The sequence below is a fragment of the Amblyraja radiata genome, chromosome 3, assembly GCF_010909765.2.
Source record: "Amblyraja radiata isolate CabotCenter1 chromosome 3, sAmbRad1.1.pri, whole genome shotgun sequence".
Taxonomy (NCBI): Eukaryota; Metazoa; Chordata; class Chondrichthyes; order Rajiformes; family Rajidae; genus Amblyraja; species Amblyraja radiata.
In genome coordinates, this window is record NC_045958.1 from 13,071,568 (window position 1) to 13,086,052 (window position 14,485).

Below are 14,485 nucleotides of genomic sequence, written 5' to 3' on the forward strand. Positions count from 1 at the left end.
GCGAGGTACAGTGAAAATTGCTTTTGTTGGGTATCCAGTTAGCGTAAAGACTACATGCTTCCAATCAAGCCGTCCACAGTATACCAATACAGAATAAAGGATGTAATGTTTAGTGCAAGACGAAGTACAATTAAAGATAACTTGAAGGTCTCCAATGAGATAGATGGGAGATTGGGACCACTCTCCAGCTGGTGAGATGATTGTTCAGTTGCCTGATAACAGCTGGGAGGAAACTCCCTGGATCTGGAGAGCATCCCAGGGCTGGCAGTTTCAATCCCAGCATTAATCTCCTTCGTTCCACATCAGGGCATCTGAAATGTCCTCATTCTTCAGGGAACGGGGGTTCCCCTCCTCCACCATAGATGAGGTTCGCACCAGGGTCTCGTCCATACCCCGCAACACTGCTCTCTCTCCCCATCCCCGCACTCGCAACAAGGGCAGAGTCCCCCTAGTCCTCACCTTTCACCCCACCAGCCGTTACATACAACAAGTAATCCTCCGTCAGTTTCGCCACCTCCAACGTGACCCCACCACTCGCCACATCTTCCCATCTCCCCCCATGTTTGCCTTCCGCAAAGACCGCTCCCTCCGTAACTCCCTTGTCAATTCTTCCCGTACCACCCCCTCCCCGGGCACTTTCCGTTGCAACTGCAAGAAATGCAACACTTGTCCCTTTACCTCCCCCCTTGACTCCATTCAAGGACCCAAGCAGTCGTTCCAGGTGCGACAGAGGTTCAACTGCATCTCCTCCAACCTCATCTATTGCATCCGCTGCTCTAGATGTCAGCAGATCTATATCGGTGAGACCAAGCGGAGGTTGGGCGATCGTTTCGCCGAACACCTCCGCTCGGTCCGCAATAACCAATCTGACCTCCCGGTGGCTCAGCACTTCAACTCCCCCCCCCCTATTCCGTATCTGACCTTTCTGTCCCGGGTCTCCTCCATGGCCAGAGTGAGCAACACCAGAAATTGGAGGAACAGCACCTCATATTCCGCTTGGGGAGTCTGCATCCTGGTGGTATAAACATTGAATTCTCCCAATTTTGTTAGCCCTTGCTGTCTCCTCCCCTCCCTCAGCCCTCTGGCTCCTCCTCCTCCTTTTTCCTTTCTTCTCCCCCCCCACCCCCCATCAGTCTGAAGAAGGGTTTTGGCCCGAAACGTTGCCTATTTCCTTCGCTCCATAGATGCTGCTGTCCCGCTGAGTTTCTCCAGCATTTTTGTGTACCTTCCTTCAACTGAAATCTCCATTCCTGATCAAGTGGTGATTTCTACTTTACTTAATGAGGCTTGGTCTTTAATATATCTCTGAGCCTAGTTCTCTTATTCATAATCATGCCACCCAGGTGTAAAACTGGGGGCAGTTCTGCAATTCATTTCAAACTTGCAGTCCTGTGTGAACTGATTGGGTCACTATTTAAAATCTTTGTTAACCAAATGTCACCGCTAATATTTTGTAGATTGTACCGGCAGAATTTTTGCCCATTTGAAATCATTTTTTCTGGGTACCAACATTTCAAAGATCAAGTTTTTATATTAAAATGTGAAAAGTTCTGAGCCAAAACTTTTCACTCATTCCATTTTGCTGTAAGTGTGCTACTGAGACTTGATACTGATACTGACGTAGGTAGGAACAGGGGGTGAAGAGGAGTTAGGCAGAGGATTAAAAAGCAGAACCCTGAGGGCTTTTGCTAACAATACATCTAATGATGCTCCTGAACACATCATCAGTGATGTAACCAGGGGGCATTGGGTGTTTCGGGTCTTTCAACATCAGACACCCTCGCCCAGGCAACCCAGCCATGGTTGATCAGACCACGACTTGTGTTCAGGTGGCATTCGCTCCTCCCCATGGACCTTCTCTCCTGATCTAAAGCCATCTCGAGGCTTTCTCTGCTGCCTCTGTGGTGTTCTTGATGGCCTTTCTCCTCGCCACTCCGTTGATGCCCAATGCACTCAAGGCTTTGTAGAGCGATCGCCCTGCAAAACCTCTACAGCCAACCTCGATGGGCGTACACCTTGCCTTCCAGCCCCCAGCCCTGCTTCCAGCCCCCAGCCCTGCATACTTGGTCATCTTCCTCTAGTAATAGAAACATAGAAACATAGTAAATAGGTGCATGAGTAGGCCATTCGGTCCTTCGAGCCTGCACCGCCATTCGATATGATCATGGCTGATCATCCAATTCAGTATCCTGTACCTGCTTTCTCTCCATACCCCCTGATCCCTTTAGCCACAAGGGCCACATCTAACTCCCTCTTAAATATAGCCAATGAACTGGCCTCAACTACCTTCTGTGGCAGAGAATTCCACAGATTCACCACTCTCTGTGTGAAAAAAAGTTTTTCTCATCTCGATCCTAAAAGATTTTCCCCTTATCCTTAAACTGTGACCCCCTTGTTCTGGACTTCCCCAACATCGGGAACAATCTTCCTGCATCTAGCTGTCCAACCCCTTAAGAATTTTGTACGTTTCTATAATCTTCTAAATTCTAGCGAGTGCAAGCCGAGTCTATCCAGTCTTTCTTCATATGAAAGTCCTGACATCCCAGGAATCAGTCTGGTGAACCTTCTCTGCACTCCCTCTATGGCAAGAATGTCTTTCCTCAGATTAGGTAATACCCGGATTACTCCTGGTACCATGTGCCAGTGAGGATTGTAATAGGCAGATAGGACAGATTAATGTGTGGCTCAGGAGTTAGTGCAGGGGGCAGGGATACAGAATTTTAGCCCATTGGGATCTTTTCCTGGGAGGCTACGCTAGGAGAAATTGTTATTGGGTAAGTCTACATCTAGCATGTGGGATTAGTTTACAGGCCAGTTGATCGATGTTCAGAACTGGCATGTTCCAGTGAGGAGGAGGAGGGATCAGAGAGGTAAAGTAAGGGAACATGATCATTTAAAAAATTCTTCCTCTGATCCCCTGTGACCTTCAATTTTGCCCTCTGTTTTTATGTAGCTCTGCTATAGGGTAAGGTTTCTTATCATCTACCCTAATTATGCCCATCAATTTTGTATACTTCAATCGGGTCCATTCCCCGCTTTTTCTGAACCAAAGAAAACAATCTTTAACCATCCAATCTCTCCTTGTAACTGCAAAGACTAATCATAATCAAACAATTGCCAGACTGGATTTCCATGGAACAAACCCATACTGACAACCTTTGATTAATCCCTGTCATTCTAAGCATACATGAACGCTGTCCCCCCTGATTTCTTTTTCCAATAACATTCCTACCAATGACTTTAGATTTATGGCCTGTAATTATCTACTATCCTATATCCTGCTATCCTCCAACTATCTGGTATCTCATCTTTGACAATCAAAGATTTCAATATCCCTGTCACAGCCTCAACAATCTCTTCCCTTGACTCTCCTAGTATTCAGCGTTGGTTCTTGCAGACTTTGGGATTTGTACATCTTCTGGCCATCAAATACATCAAGTGTCTCCTCCTTATCCACTGTCCTCTCTGAATTCCTCAATTATAAGTCCCCTTCCTTAGTGAATACAGATGAGAAGAATTCATTAAGAGCTCGTCCACAGTTTCTGGTTTCATGCATATTGCTTTTTTGGTGCTTTATGGGCCTTCGGTTCTTCCTCTGCTAAGTCTCTTGGCCTTAATATACTTCAAACTGCTTTAGATTTTCCTTAATCTACCCACCAGTGGCAGTTACACCCTTCTAATTTCTGTTCTCCATGATGTTCTACAAAATTACTCCCCCTCCCTCTCCTGCTGAATGTCAGGCCTGTAAAATATCAACAGCAAGCCCTTTTTGTTTGTAAAGCCCAGGCACTTACGACATCCTCCCTCATTACTGCAATAACTTTATTTTTGTAATGTCATCTCTTTTACACCCCTTTGTTATGCCTGGAATGTTGATTTTCCAGGCCTGCCCTCCTTATAGCTATTCCTCTGTGACAGCAGCAATATCATATTCCCATAAACTAATCTAAGCCTCAGTTCATATGCCTCACTGGTCAGACTCTTTAGATTAAAGCAGTTCCAATTTAGCTTTGCATTTCTCCCATGCGCATGGTCTGCTAACTACATTGCCTTTTTATTCTTAATATACTTAAGATGTACTTAATCACATCTCCACTCCCTTACCACCCATTTGTTTATGGTAGTCAGTGCCGCATTCCCTCCCACACTTTTGTTGAAAGCCGCTCCAATTGCATAACTTCCTATATTGAACATTTCTTTATATGTTGATGCAATATATTTACACCATGTATTGTAATTAGTATTTTGTGGATTTCTTCATATAACAAAGTTTGATACCTATGTCTTTTTGCTTAGTTTTGGTCTTGGCATTTACCAGCCAGAGTACAGAAGAACATTAGCACAAATAAAGCTGATAAATAGAGGTATATAGTTGAAGGTTATAATGTTCGAAACAGTCAATCAGAACAAGGCCATGAATTTTGACATGACCTGTAATGGAGAACGTTAAGCTTTACTGACAACTGCAAGGACATGTCAATGCAGAGTCTCTGTTCATATGTCCTTGCCAAGCAGTCTGACATGGAGCAACAAAATATATAACAGATTGCTATTTTGGTACAGAGAAATATAATGAATTCATCAAGGCCACCTCCTTCAATACTGGGTTTCGGCCCGAAACGTTGCCTATTTCCTTCGCTCCATAGATGCTGCTGCACCTGCTGAGTTTCTCCAGCTTTTTTGTGTACCTTCCTTCAATACTTTTATTGTGCTTTTATGTTTTATCATTCTTTGACCTTTAAAACACATGCTTTTTCTGGATATGACTGTCAAAAAATATATCAAAGAATTTGTATTGCTGGAGACTATTACTTCTTCTTGTCCATTGCTATTAATCCTGTGTATTTTATTCTTCTGGATTAGCCTAACATGGGAGAATCTTATCAAATGTCTTGCTAAAATCCATGTAGACAACATCCACTTCCCTACTCTGATCGATTACCTTTGTCACCAGCTAAAAAAACAATATCAAGTTAGTAAGACACAACCTGCTGTTTAGAAAGCCATGCTGACTGTCGCTAATTAACCCATTAACTGGGAGTAAATCTTATTCCAAAGAATCCTCTCCAATAGAAACATAGAAAATAGGTGCAGGAGGAGGCCATTCGGCCCTTCGAGTCAGCATCGCCATTCATTGTGATCATGGCTGATCGTCCCCTATCAATAACCCGTGCCTGCCTTCTCCCCATATCCCTTGACTCCACTAGCCCCTAGAGCTCTATCTAACTCTCTCTTAAATCCATCCAGTGACTTGGCCTCCACTGCCCTCTGTGGCAGGGGATTCCATAAATTCACAACTCTCTGGGTGAAAAAGTTTTTTCTCACCTCAGTCTTAAATGACCTCCCCTTTATTCTAAGACTGTGGCCCCTGGTTCTGGATTCGCCCAACATTGCAACATTTTCCCTGCATCTAGCTTGTCCAGTCCTTTTATAATTTTATATGTTTCTATAAGATCCCCCTCATCCTTCTAAACTCCAGTGAATACAAGCCTAGTCTTTTCAATCTTTCCTCATATGACAGTCCCGCCATCCCAGGGATCAATCTCGTGAACCTACGCTGCACTGCCTCAATCACAAGGATGTCCTTCCTCAAATTAGGAGACCAAAACTGTACACAATGCTCCAGATGTGGTCCCACCACAGCCCTATACACCCGATACACCAGAGCCCTATAGCTTCCCTACCACAGACGTGAGGCTCACCCACTTATTTCCTGGATTCTTCCTACTACCCTTCTTACAGGAACAACAATAGCTACTCTCTAATCCTCCACCACTTGGTCTATGACTAGAAAAGACACAATGATCTTTGTTAAGGCTTCTGCAATCTCCTCTCTTGCCCCTCTCAATAATCTTGGATACATTCCATCAGGTTTTGGGGATTTATTCACCTTAATGCTTTTCAAAACACCAACACCACCTCCTTAATCTCAAGCAGCCCTTGTACATTAGTATTCTCCACGCTGACATGATCCTCCCATGTCCTTCACTTCGAGAAAACAGATGAAATTTAGGACTTTGCCTAGAATCCCAGCCCCCAAAATCCATCTTTTATCTTCTCCCTGGTTACACTCGTGTTTTTAGTATAGGTATGAAAAGTATTGGGATTTTTGTTGGGATTTCATGGCCTCTTGCCCCTTCCAATGACCAAACTTGAGTTTGTTCCTCCTTGTATTCCTCACAGAAGAGGTTCAAAAAGGGCATAATTTAAGGTTATAGGGAAAGAGAGGCTCTTTTTTTCACCAAGGATGATTAGACTGTAATGCGTTGCTTGAGGGGGTAATAGAGGCAGAGATTCTGTTGACATTTAGGAAGTACCTAGACAGGCACTTGGATTGCCAAGGAATAGAAATCTATGGGCCAAGTGCTAGTAAATTTAATTAATCTAGATGGATACTCATTGCTCAATGAGCCCTGTGGCTTTGTTGTTGGACATGGCCTTCAAACTCTGGTCTCCTATTTAATTAAATTATAACTGATCTGTTATCCAATCCCATTTTTTTTCCTTAAGGTTCCCAACCTTGATGTGTTTACATTACTGTACTTGTACTATTGTCTGTGCAGATTACACCAGTGGCATCAACACTCGATGCTGTACGCTGCTTAGAATCTAAGCTAGAATCCAACTCATCGCACCATCTGCTGCACCTTGTTGACCACAGTTTAAAGTGATGCATCCTTTTTCCTCCCCTTCCCAAAACAAAAGGAATTACTTTACTCATTTAATTAAGTTAGTAGGTAGCATGAATTAATATATTATCATTTACAATTGGGACGAATAGAAGCAGGCAACCAGAGCCAGCTGTTAAGTCTTTCAGCTCTGCTCTAATATTCTACATGCTGACAATTGATCATCCACACTTTTTCTTTCTGCCTTATCCCTTGAGACCTTTGGCATTAAGAAATATATCTACTTCTGTGAATTTGCACAATGACTAGACCAACACTATCTTTGTGGTGGAGAATTTCACTGATTCATCACCGTCTTGCAGAAGAAATATCTCGGTCTAATAAATGGCATCCTTTACATCCTGGGATTGGGCCCTGGTTCTGGACTCTCCAGATAGCAGGAACATTCCCTTTATATCTACTCCGTCTAGTATTGTTAGAATTGCAGGTCCTATAAGATCCTCTTTCATTCTTATAATCTCCAGTGAATATTGGCCTAACCAACTCATTTATTTAATCTGTTCCTGGTCCTGCTAACCCAGGGTTGAATCTCATAAATCTTCGTTAACCTTTGTTGCCATCCCTATGTGGCAAGAGCATCATTCCACAGAGGAAACTAAAACTGTGCACATAACTTGTAATAGGGTCTTAGCAAGGTCCTACCCAGCTGCAGCAAGGTATAGAACCAACTGCAGATGCTTGTTTACACAAAGGAACACAAAGTGCCAGAGTAACTCAACGGGTCGGGCAGCATCTCTGGATGACATAGATAGGTGAGGTTTCAGGTCGGGATTATTTTTTAGATCATTCAGAAGTTTCTTGACCCAGATCTGAAGGGTGCTGACCCATAATGTCACCAACCCATGTTTTCCAGGGATGCTGCCTGAACCGCTGAGTTGCTCTGGCACTTTGTGTCCTTTTACAGCAATATATCCTTGTTTTAATGCTCATCCTCTTGTAATGAAAACTAACATAGCTTTTTATCTTTCTGACCTTTTTATCTTTTATCATGCTGCACTTGAGTGCTTGCTTTCAGAAACTGGTGTGCAAGGACATCTACATTTCATTGCACCTTTCCTCTTCATATTCTATTGCCATTGAGATCATCTTTAAGCTTTCAGAACTGAAGTGAACTGAAGATAATGTTATTCTAACCACATTAACATGCATCTGCCATCCATTTGCTCAATGACCCAAGTGTCAACGTTTTGTTGGAACCTCTGCATCATGGTCACAGCTTGCCTTCCCTTCCTGCCACCCACCCCTCCCTCCTTCCCGAAATTTATTATTTTTGTCATTTCTTTGCATTGAAAATGTGTATTTCCTTTTTGTAGATCTGGTGGCTCTTCCTGATTTTGAAGCAGGAGCCATGGAAAATTGGGGTCTTATCACCTTTAGAGAAACAGCACTTCTTTACAATGAAGAGACTGCTTCTATAATGGACAAACAAGTAGTTACCATAGTGATTGCTCACGAGTTGGCTCATCAGGTATTTCAAATTTACCCAATAATGTAGATTTTGCATGAATTCAACAGCTAATAATGAACAGATTACTTTGATCAGGATGTTGTATAACCCTTTTACGACTTTGATGTTGTGCTCATGCTAATTTCAACATAGTGTTTGAATATGCTTTTGTTATGCCTCCCTTTGATCTGGTATTTTGTTGCTTCACATGCTTGATCAACGGTGTGTTATCATTAATGTCTTATTATTATTAATGTTTAGTGTTTTCTGAGTCATTCGTAACTGTCATTGTATGTCATGTTGTTACTTGTGGGCGGAGCACCAAGGCAAATTCCTTGTATGTGAACTGAGAAGTGAGAAAGGTGTAGCAACACTTATAGGGGTGTATTATAGACCGCCAAATGGGGATCGAGAATTGGAAGAGCAAATATGTAAGGAGATAGCAGATATTAGTAGTAAGCACAAGGTAGTGATTGTGGGAGATTTCAGTTTTCCACACATAGACTGGGAAACACATTCTGTAAATGGGCTGGATGGTTTGGAGTTTGTAAAATGTGTGCAGGATAGTTTTTTGCAGCAATACATAGAGGTACCTACTAGAGAAGGGGCAGTGCTGGACCTCCTGTTAGGAAATGAGACAGGTCAGGTGGAGGAGGTATGCGTTGGGGAGCACTTCGGGTCCAGTGATCACAATACCATTAGTTTCAATATAATTATGGAGAGGGTCAGAACTGGACCTAGGGTTGAGATTTTTGATTGGAGAAAGGCTAGTTTGAGGAGATGCGAAAGGATTTAAAAGGAGTGAATTGGGACATTTTGTTTGATGGGAAGGATGTGGAAGAGAAATGGAGGACATTTAAAGGTGACATTTTAAGAGTACAGAATCTTTATGTCCCTGTTTGGTTGAAAGGAAATAGTAAAAATTGGAAAGAGCCCTGATTTTCAAGGGAAATTGGACACTTGGTTCGGAAAAAGAGAGAGATCTACAATAATTATAGGCAGCATGGAGTAAATGAGGTGCTTGAGTATAAAGAATGTAAAAAGAATCTTAAGAAAGAAATTAGAAAAGCGAAAAGAAGATATGAGGTTGCTTTGGCAAGTAAGGTGAAAATAAATCCAAAGGGTTTCTAAAGCTATATTAATAGCAAAAGGATAATGAGAGATAAAATTGGTCCATTACAGTCAGAGTGGACAGCTATCTGCAGAGCCAAAAGAGATGGGGGAGATATTGAACAATTTATTTTCTTCGATATTCACCAAGGAGAAGGATATTGAATTACTAGACCAAGTGCAGACCCGTTGGGTCTGTTCCCCCAACGTGCGGTTGTGGAGGGGGGAGGCGGCATGCAGCGTCACACACACTAACTATCCCCCCCCTCACGCTAATTACCCCCCTTGATATTATATTAATATTATTAATTTGCTCCTTTTACCCCATAAACACCCTATCTACTGACGCATAGCCCCCAACTTGCAGTCACACCTAGGGGGGGGGGGGGGGGGGGGGGTAGAGAGTGAGGGCAGAGAGAGAAGGGGCGGAGAAAGAGAGACATAGACACAGAGAGAGGGGCAAGAGGGAGAGGGGAGTGGAGAGGAGGAGAAGAGGGAGGGTGGGTGAGAGGGGAATGGTGGGGGAGGAGGGGAGGAGAGAGAGGATAAGAGTGAGGGGGAGAGAGAGGGGGTGCTGAGAGGGGGGTGAGGGGGAGAGGTGGGGAGCAGGGAGGGGGAGGTAGGGGGGAGGGTGGAGGGAAGAGGGTATGGGGTGTGGAGGGGAGGGGGTTTAGCGGAGGGAGGGAGGGTGGGGGAGGAGGGGAGACGGGGAGGAGACAGGGGGAGACAGGGGGGGAGAGGGTGGGGGGGGGGGAGGAGAGGGGGGGGGGGGAGGAGAGAGAGGGGAGAGGAGAGAGGGGGGGGGGGAAGAACCTGAAAAACATTTTAGAACCAAAAAAGACACATTCTGCAAGCATTGTAGAACCAAAAGAGACACTTTTTGCAAACATTTTAGAACCAATAGACACATTCTGCAAGCGTTTTAGAACCACTAAGGACACTTACATTTGAGTAGACATGTGTTCAGTGTTATTCACAGCTCAGAGAAACGTGACCTTCTGCCTTCCTCCATCTTGAAGAGAATGTGAGGCACACCACTTCCTGGTTTTATAGTCCCTCCCCCCTGCTGCCAGCGGGGGCAGCAGAGAGATTGTGGAATTTTGTAAAAACATTAATATCTCCGTCATTTTTCATCGACGGGAAAAATCCTCGGCAATCATACGGCGGAGGGGGGCTCTGAGCAAGGTGGCCAAAAATGACGGCCGTAGGTGGCGGCGTTATCTCGGAAACCGCAGCACAGATGGCCAAAACCGGTAAAGAACAGACTTTTAGTAATATAGATGTGAGGTAAGGGAAACAAGTAGAGTAGCTATGGAAACTATGAGATTTAAAGAAGAGGAAGTACTGACACTTTTGAAAAATATAAAAGTGGATAAGTCTCCAGGTCCTGACAGGATATTCCCTAGGACATTGAGGGAAGTTAGTGTAGAAATAGCAGGGGCTATGACAGAAATATTTCAATTGTCATTAGAAACGGGAATAGTGTCGGAGGATTGGCGTACTGCGCATGTTGTTCCATTGTTTAAAAAGGGGTCTAAGAGTAAACCTAGCAATTATAGACCTGTTAGTTTGACGTCAGTGGTGGGCAAATTAATGGAAAGGATACTTAGAGATAATATATATAAGCATCTGGATAAACAGGGTCTGATTAGGAACAGTCAACATGGATTTGTGCCTGGAAGGTCATGTTTGACTAATCTGCTTGAATTTTTTGAAGAGGTTACTCGGGAAATTGATGAGGGTAAAGCAGTGGATGTTGTCTATATGGACTTCAGTAAGGCCTTTGACAAGGTTCCTCGTGGAAGGTTGGTTAAGAAGGTTCAATTGTTGGGTATTAATGGTGGAGTAGCAAGATGGATTCAACAGTGGCTGAATGGGAGATGCCAGAGAGTAATGGTGGGTGGCTGTTTGTCAGGTTGGAGGCCGGTGACTAGTGGGGTGCCACAGGGATCTGTGTTGCGTCCACTGTTATTTGTCATATACATCAATGATCTGGATGATGGTGTGGTAAATTGGATTAGTAAGTATGCAGATGATACTAAGATAGGTGGTGTTGTGGATAATGAAGTAGATTTTCAAAGTCTACAGAGAGATTTATGCCATTTGGAAGAGTGGGCTGAAAGATGGCAGATGGAGTTTAATGCTGATAAGTGTGAGGTGCTACATCTTGGCAGGACAAATCAAAATAGGACGTACATGGTAAATGGTAGTGAGTTAAGGAATGCAGTTGAACAGAGGGATCTAGGAATAACTGTGCACAGTTCCCTGAAGGTGGAATCTCATGTAGATAGGGTGGTAAAGAAAGCTTTTGGTGTGCTGGCCTTTATAAATCAGAGCATTGAGTATAGAAGTTGAGATGTAATGTTAAAATTGTACAAGGCATTGGTGAGGCCAATTCTGGAGTATGGTGTACAATTTTGGTCGCCTAATTATAGGAAGGATGTCAACAAGATAGAGAGAGTACAGAGGAGATTTACTAGAATGTTGCCTGGGTTTCAGCAACTAAGTTACAGAGAAAGGTTGAACAAGTTAGGTCTTTATTCTTTGGAGCGCAGAAGGTTAAGGGGGGACTTGATAGAGGTCTTTAAAATGATGAGAGGGATAGACAGAGTTGACGTGGATAAGCTTTTCCCACTGAGAGTAGGGAGGATTCAAACAAGAGGACATGATTTGAGAATTAAGGGACAGAAGTTTAGGGGTAACATGTGGGGGAACTTCTTTACGCTGAGAGTGGTAGCTGTGTGGAATGAGCTTCCAGTGGAAGTGGTGGAAGCAGGTTTGATTTTATCAATTAAAAAAAATTGCACAATCTTAAAAGTTCCAACAAAGTAGGAATGTTCTATTTTTAATCTTTCCCCAAAATAACCATGAATGTAATTCTTGTGGAAAATGGAAAGATTCACATCAGCTTGTTGCTTGGTCTGAATGGAGGAAGCTTTGCATTTGGCTGTGAATTGTCCACCCAAGAAAAGGTCAATGTGATGATGAGGAGATAAACGTCATCGCATTGGCACAATACCTCCCACTCCTCCTACATTAATGCACAAGTATTATTTGGGGATTAAAGTGAACTTCATTAATGGATCTCCGGTGAAGCCTTCTTTAAGGTTTAAGGTGCAATAGTTTACCTTGGTGAATGGACATAGAGGGATTTCAGGATCTAGTCAGAGCCTATATCAGAAAGATAATACATTTAAAGATGATTGTATATTTTAGTGTGTCTGTAGGTCAGAAAGACTGTGCTAAGAATGTGGGATGGGGAAACCTATGAGAAACATTCAAAAATTGAAAATGTGTAATACTAATCATTAAAGCACATTAATGTTTTACATCTAATGCATAGGATTCATCGCCACCATTTAAAAGAAAACGTTCCTATGAATCAAAAATAAGCCATGCTCTAAGAAGTAAATGCCTTATTTATTGCATGTTAAAGGCTTGATGATAAATGTAATTTATATCTACACCTTTTGCAATTAGAGAAATAGGTGATTTGCATAGAAATGTGTAGCTTTGCTCTTGAGTTGAGAGCAAAAACAAGTTAGGACAACGTAGACTAAATATTGATTAGTGCCTTCCCCAGAGCCCCTGCAAAATATTTCCATTCAAACACTTATCAATGTCACTTATCCGATGACTATAACCAGACAGACACATGCGGTGTAGGCAAGAGCACTGAACATCTGTTGAAGAACCTGTGTGTGATATTAGTTGACAGGCCTACACTGTTCAAAATTCTTCACTTGTCTTCAAAGTTCTTCACAGTCTACAACTGTCATGAAGAAAAAATTAGGCAAGTGACCCGGCATTCAGTACATGCAATGTCTGAGCTGTTATGCAAGTGACAGGTGTACAAAAATGTTAATGTGCACTCTGGCTAAGTTGCCTCGTTCTGTTGTGGTGTGCACTGTCCACAGGGTATGGAGCCAAAGCCAGATATGTTCAAAGGTGAATTTCTATCCATTTCTATTTTTAAATGAAATCCTTTGCAATGAATGACCTTATTGAGAGTGGCCTATATTTACACTAGATGCGTGTGGGGTTTTCACAGTTGGCAGCACCATTATTGCAAATTCCATCTATATGTGGACTATATTTGGATTTGATTGAGGCAATTTTTGAATTTTGTTCAGTAGAAATAGCATAATGAGAAGGTAATCTTCCATTCTACATAACGGCAATCAGCAAGTAATGAAAGAGTGGTGGAAAAGATGTTAAACTGGGGTTTTACTTAAGATCTTTAAAGAGCAGAGAGCCAAGCATGGTCCAAGATGATTGAAGGCATATCCTGCACAGGAGGGGAATTGATTTACAACAATCTCTCGGGATTGAGAACGGAGAAAGGCTACTTCGATGGGGCAGGACATGGTGTGGAAGAACTTTAAACATGAATCGCAGGGAAAACAAAATGAAAAACAAAAGTTCCGAAAAGCTTCCATTGGCAGTAATTTGGGTTTCATTGTTTGGGTTTCATAAGCAATCGGAGCAGAATTAGGCCATTCGGCCTATCAAGTTTATTCCATTCAATCATGGCTGATATATCTTTCCTTCTCAACACCATTCTCCTGCCTCCTCCCCATAATCCCTGACACCTGTACTATCCAAGAACCTATCTCTCTGCCTTAAATATCTACAGCCTTCTGTGGCAATGGATTCCACAGATTCACCACCCTCTGATGCACGATCAGCCACACCAATGGTCTGTGTCTTTTTTTAAAAATTATTTTTGGTCTGTTAATGTGTTAATGCTGTCTGGTTTGTTTTATGTGGGGGGTGGGGGAGGAGGTCAGGGGAAACTTTTATCTCTTATCTTGTCGGAGGGGGGTGTGTGGGGGGGAGGGGGGGTGTGTGTGGGGGAAGGGGTGTGTGTGGGGGTGGGGGTGTGTGTGGGGGGAGGGGGGTGTGTGGGGGGGAGGGGAGGGTGTGTGTGGGGGGGGGGGGTGGGGGGGGGGGGGGGGGGGGGGGGGGGGGGGTGTGTGGGGGGAGGGGAGGTGGGGGATAGTGGAGGGGGAGAGGGGTGGTGGGGGGGGAGGGTAGTGAGTGGGGGGGAGGGTGAGTGATGAATGGGGGGGGCGGAGAGTGGGGGGGGGCGAATGTGGGGGGGGCGAGTGGCGGGTGGGTGAGTATGGGGGAGAGTGTGGGTGAGTGGGGGGGGTGTGTGTGTGTGTGTGGGGGGGGGGGTGTATGTGTGGGGGTGGGTGTGGGGGGGGGGTGTGTGTGTGTGGGGGCATGGGAGGGG

At 43.7% G+C, this 14,485-nt stretch overlaps 1 protein-coding gene across 1 annotated transcript in view; it reads left to right on the top strand.

Moving 5' to 3' along the window:
* LOC116970807 (leucyl and cystinyl aminopeptidase) overlaps positions 1-14,485 on the top strand; it is a 102,312-nt gene that overhangs the window by 42,404 nt on the left and 45,423 nt on the right. The window contains exon 6 of the mRNA XM_033017355.1: positions 8,003-8,157. Coding sequence (XP_032873246.1) covers positions 8,003-8,157 — 155 coding nt within the window. The remainder of the gene's footprint in view (positions 1-8,002; positions 8,158-14,485) is intronic.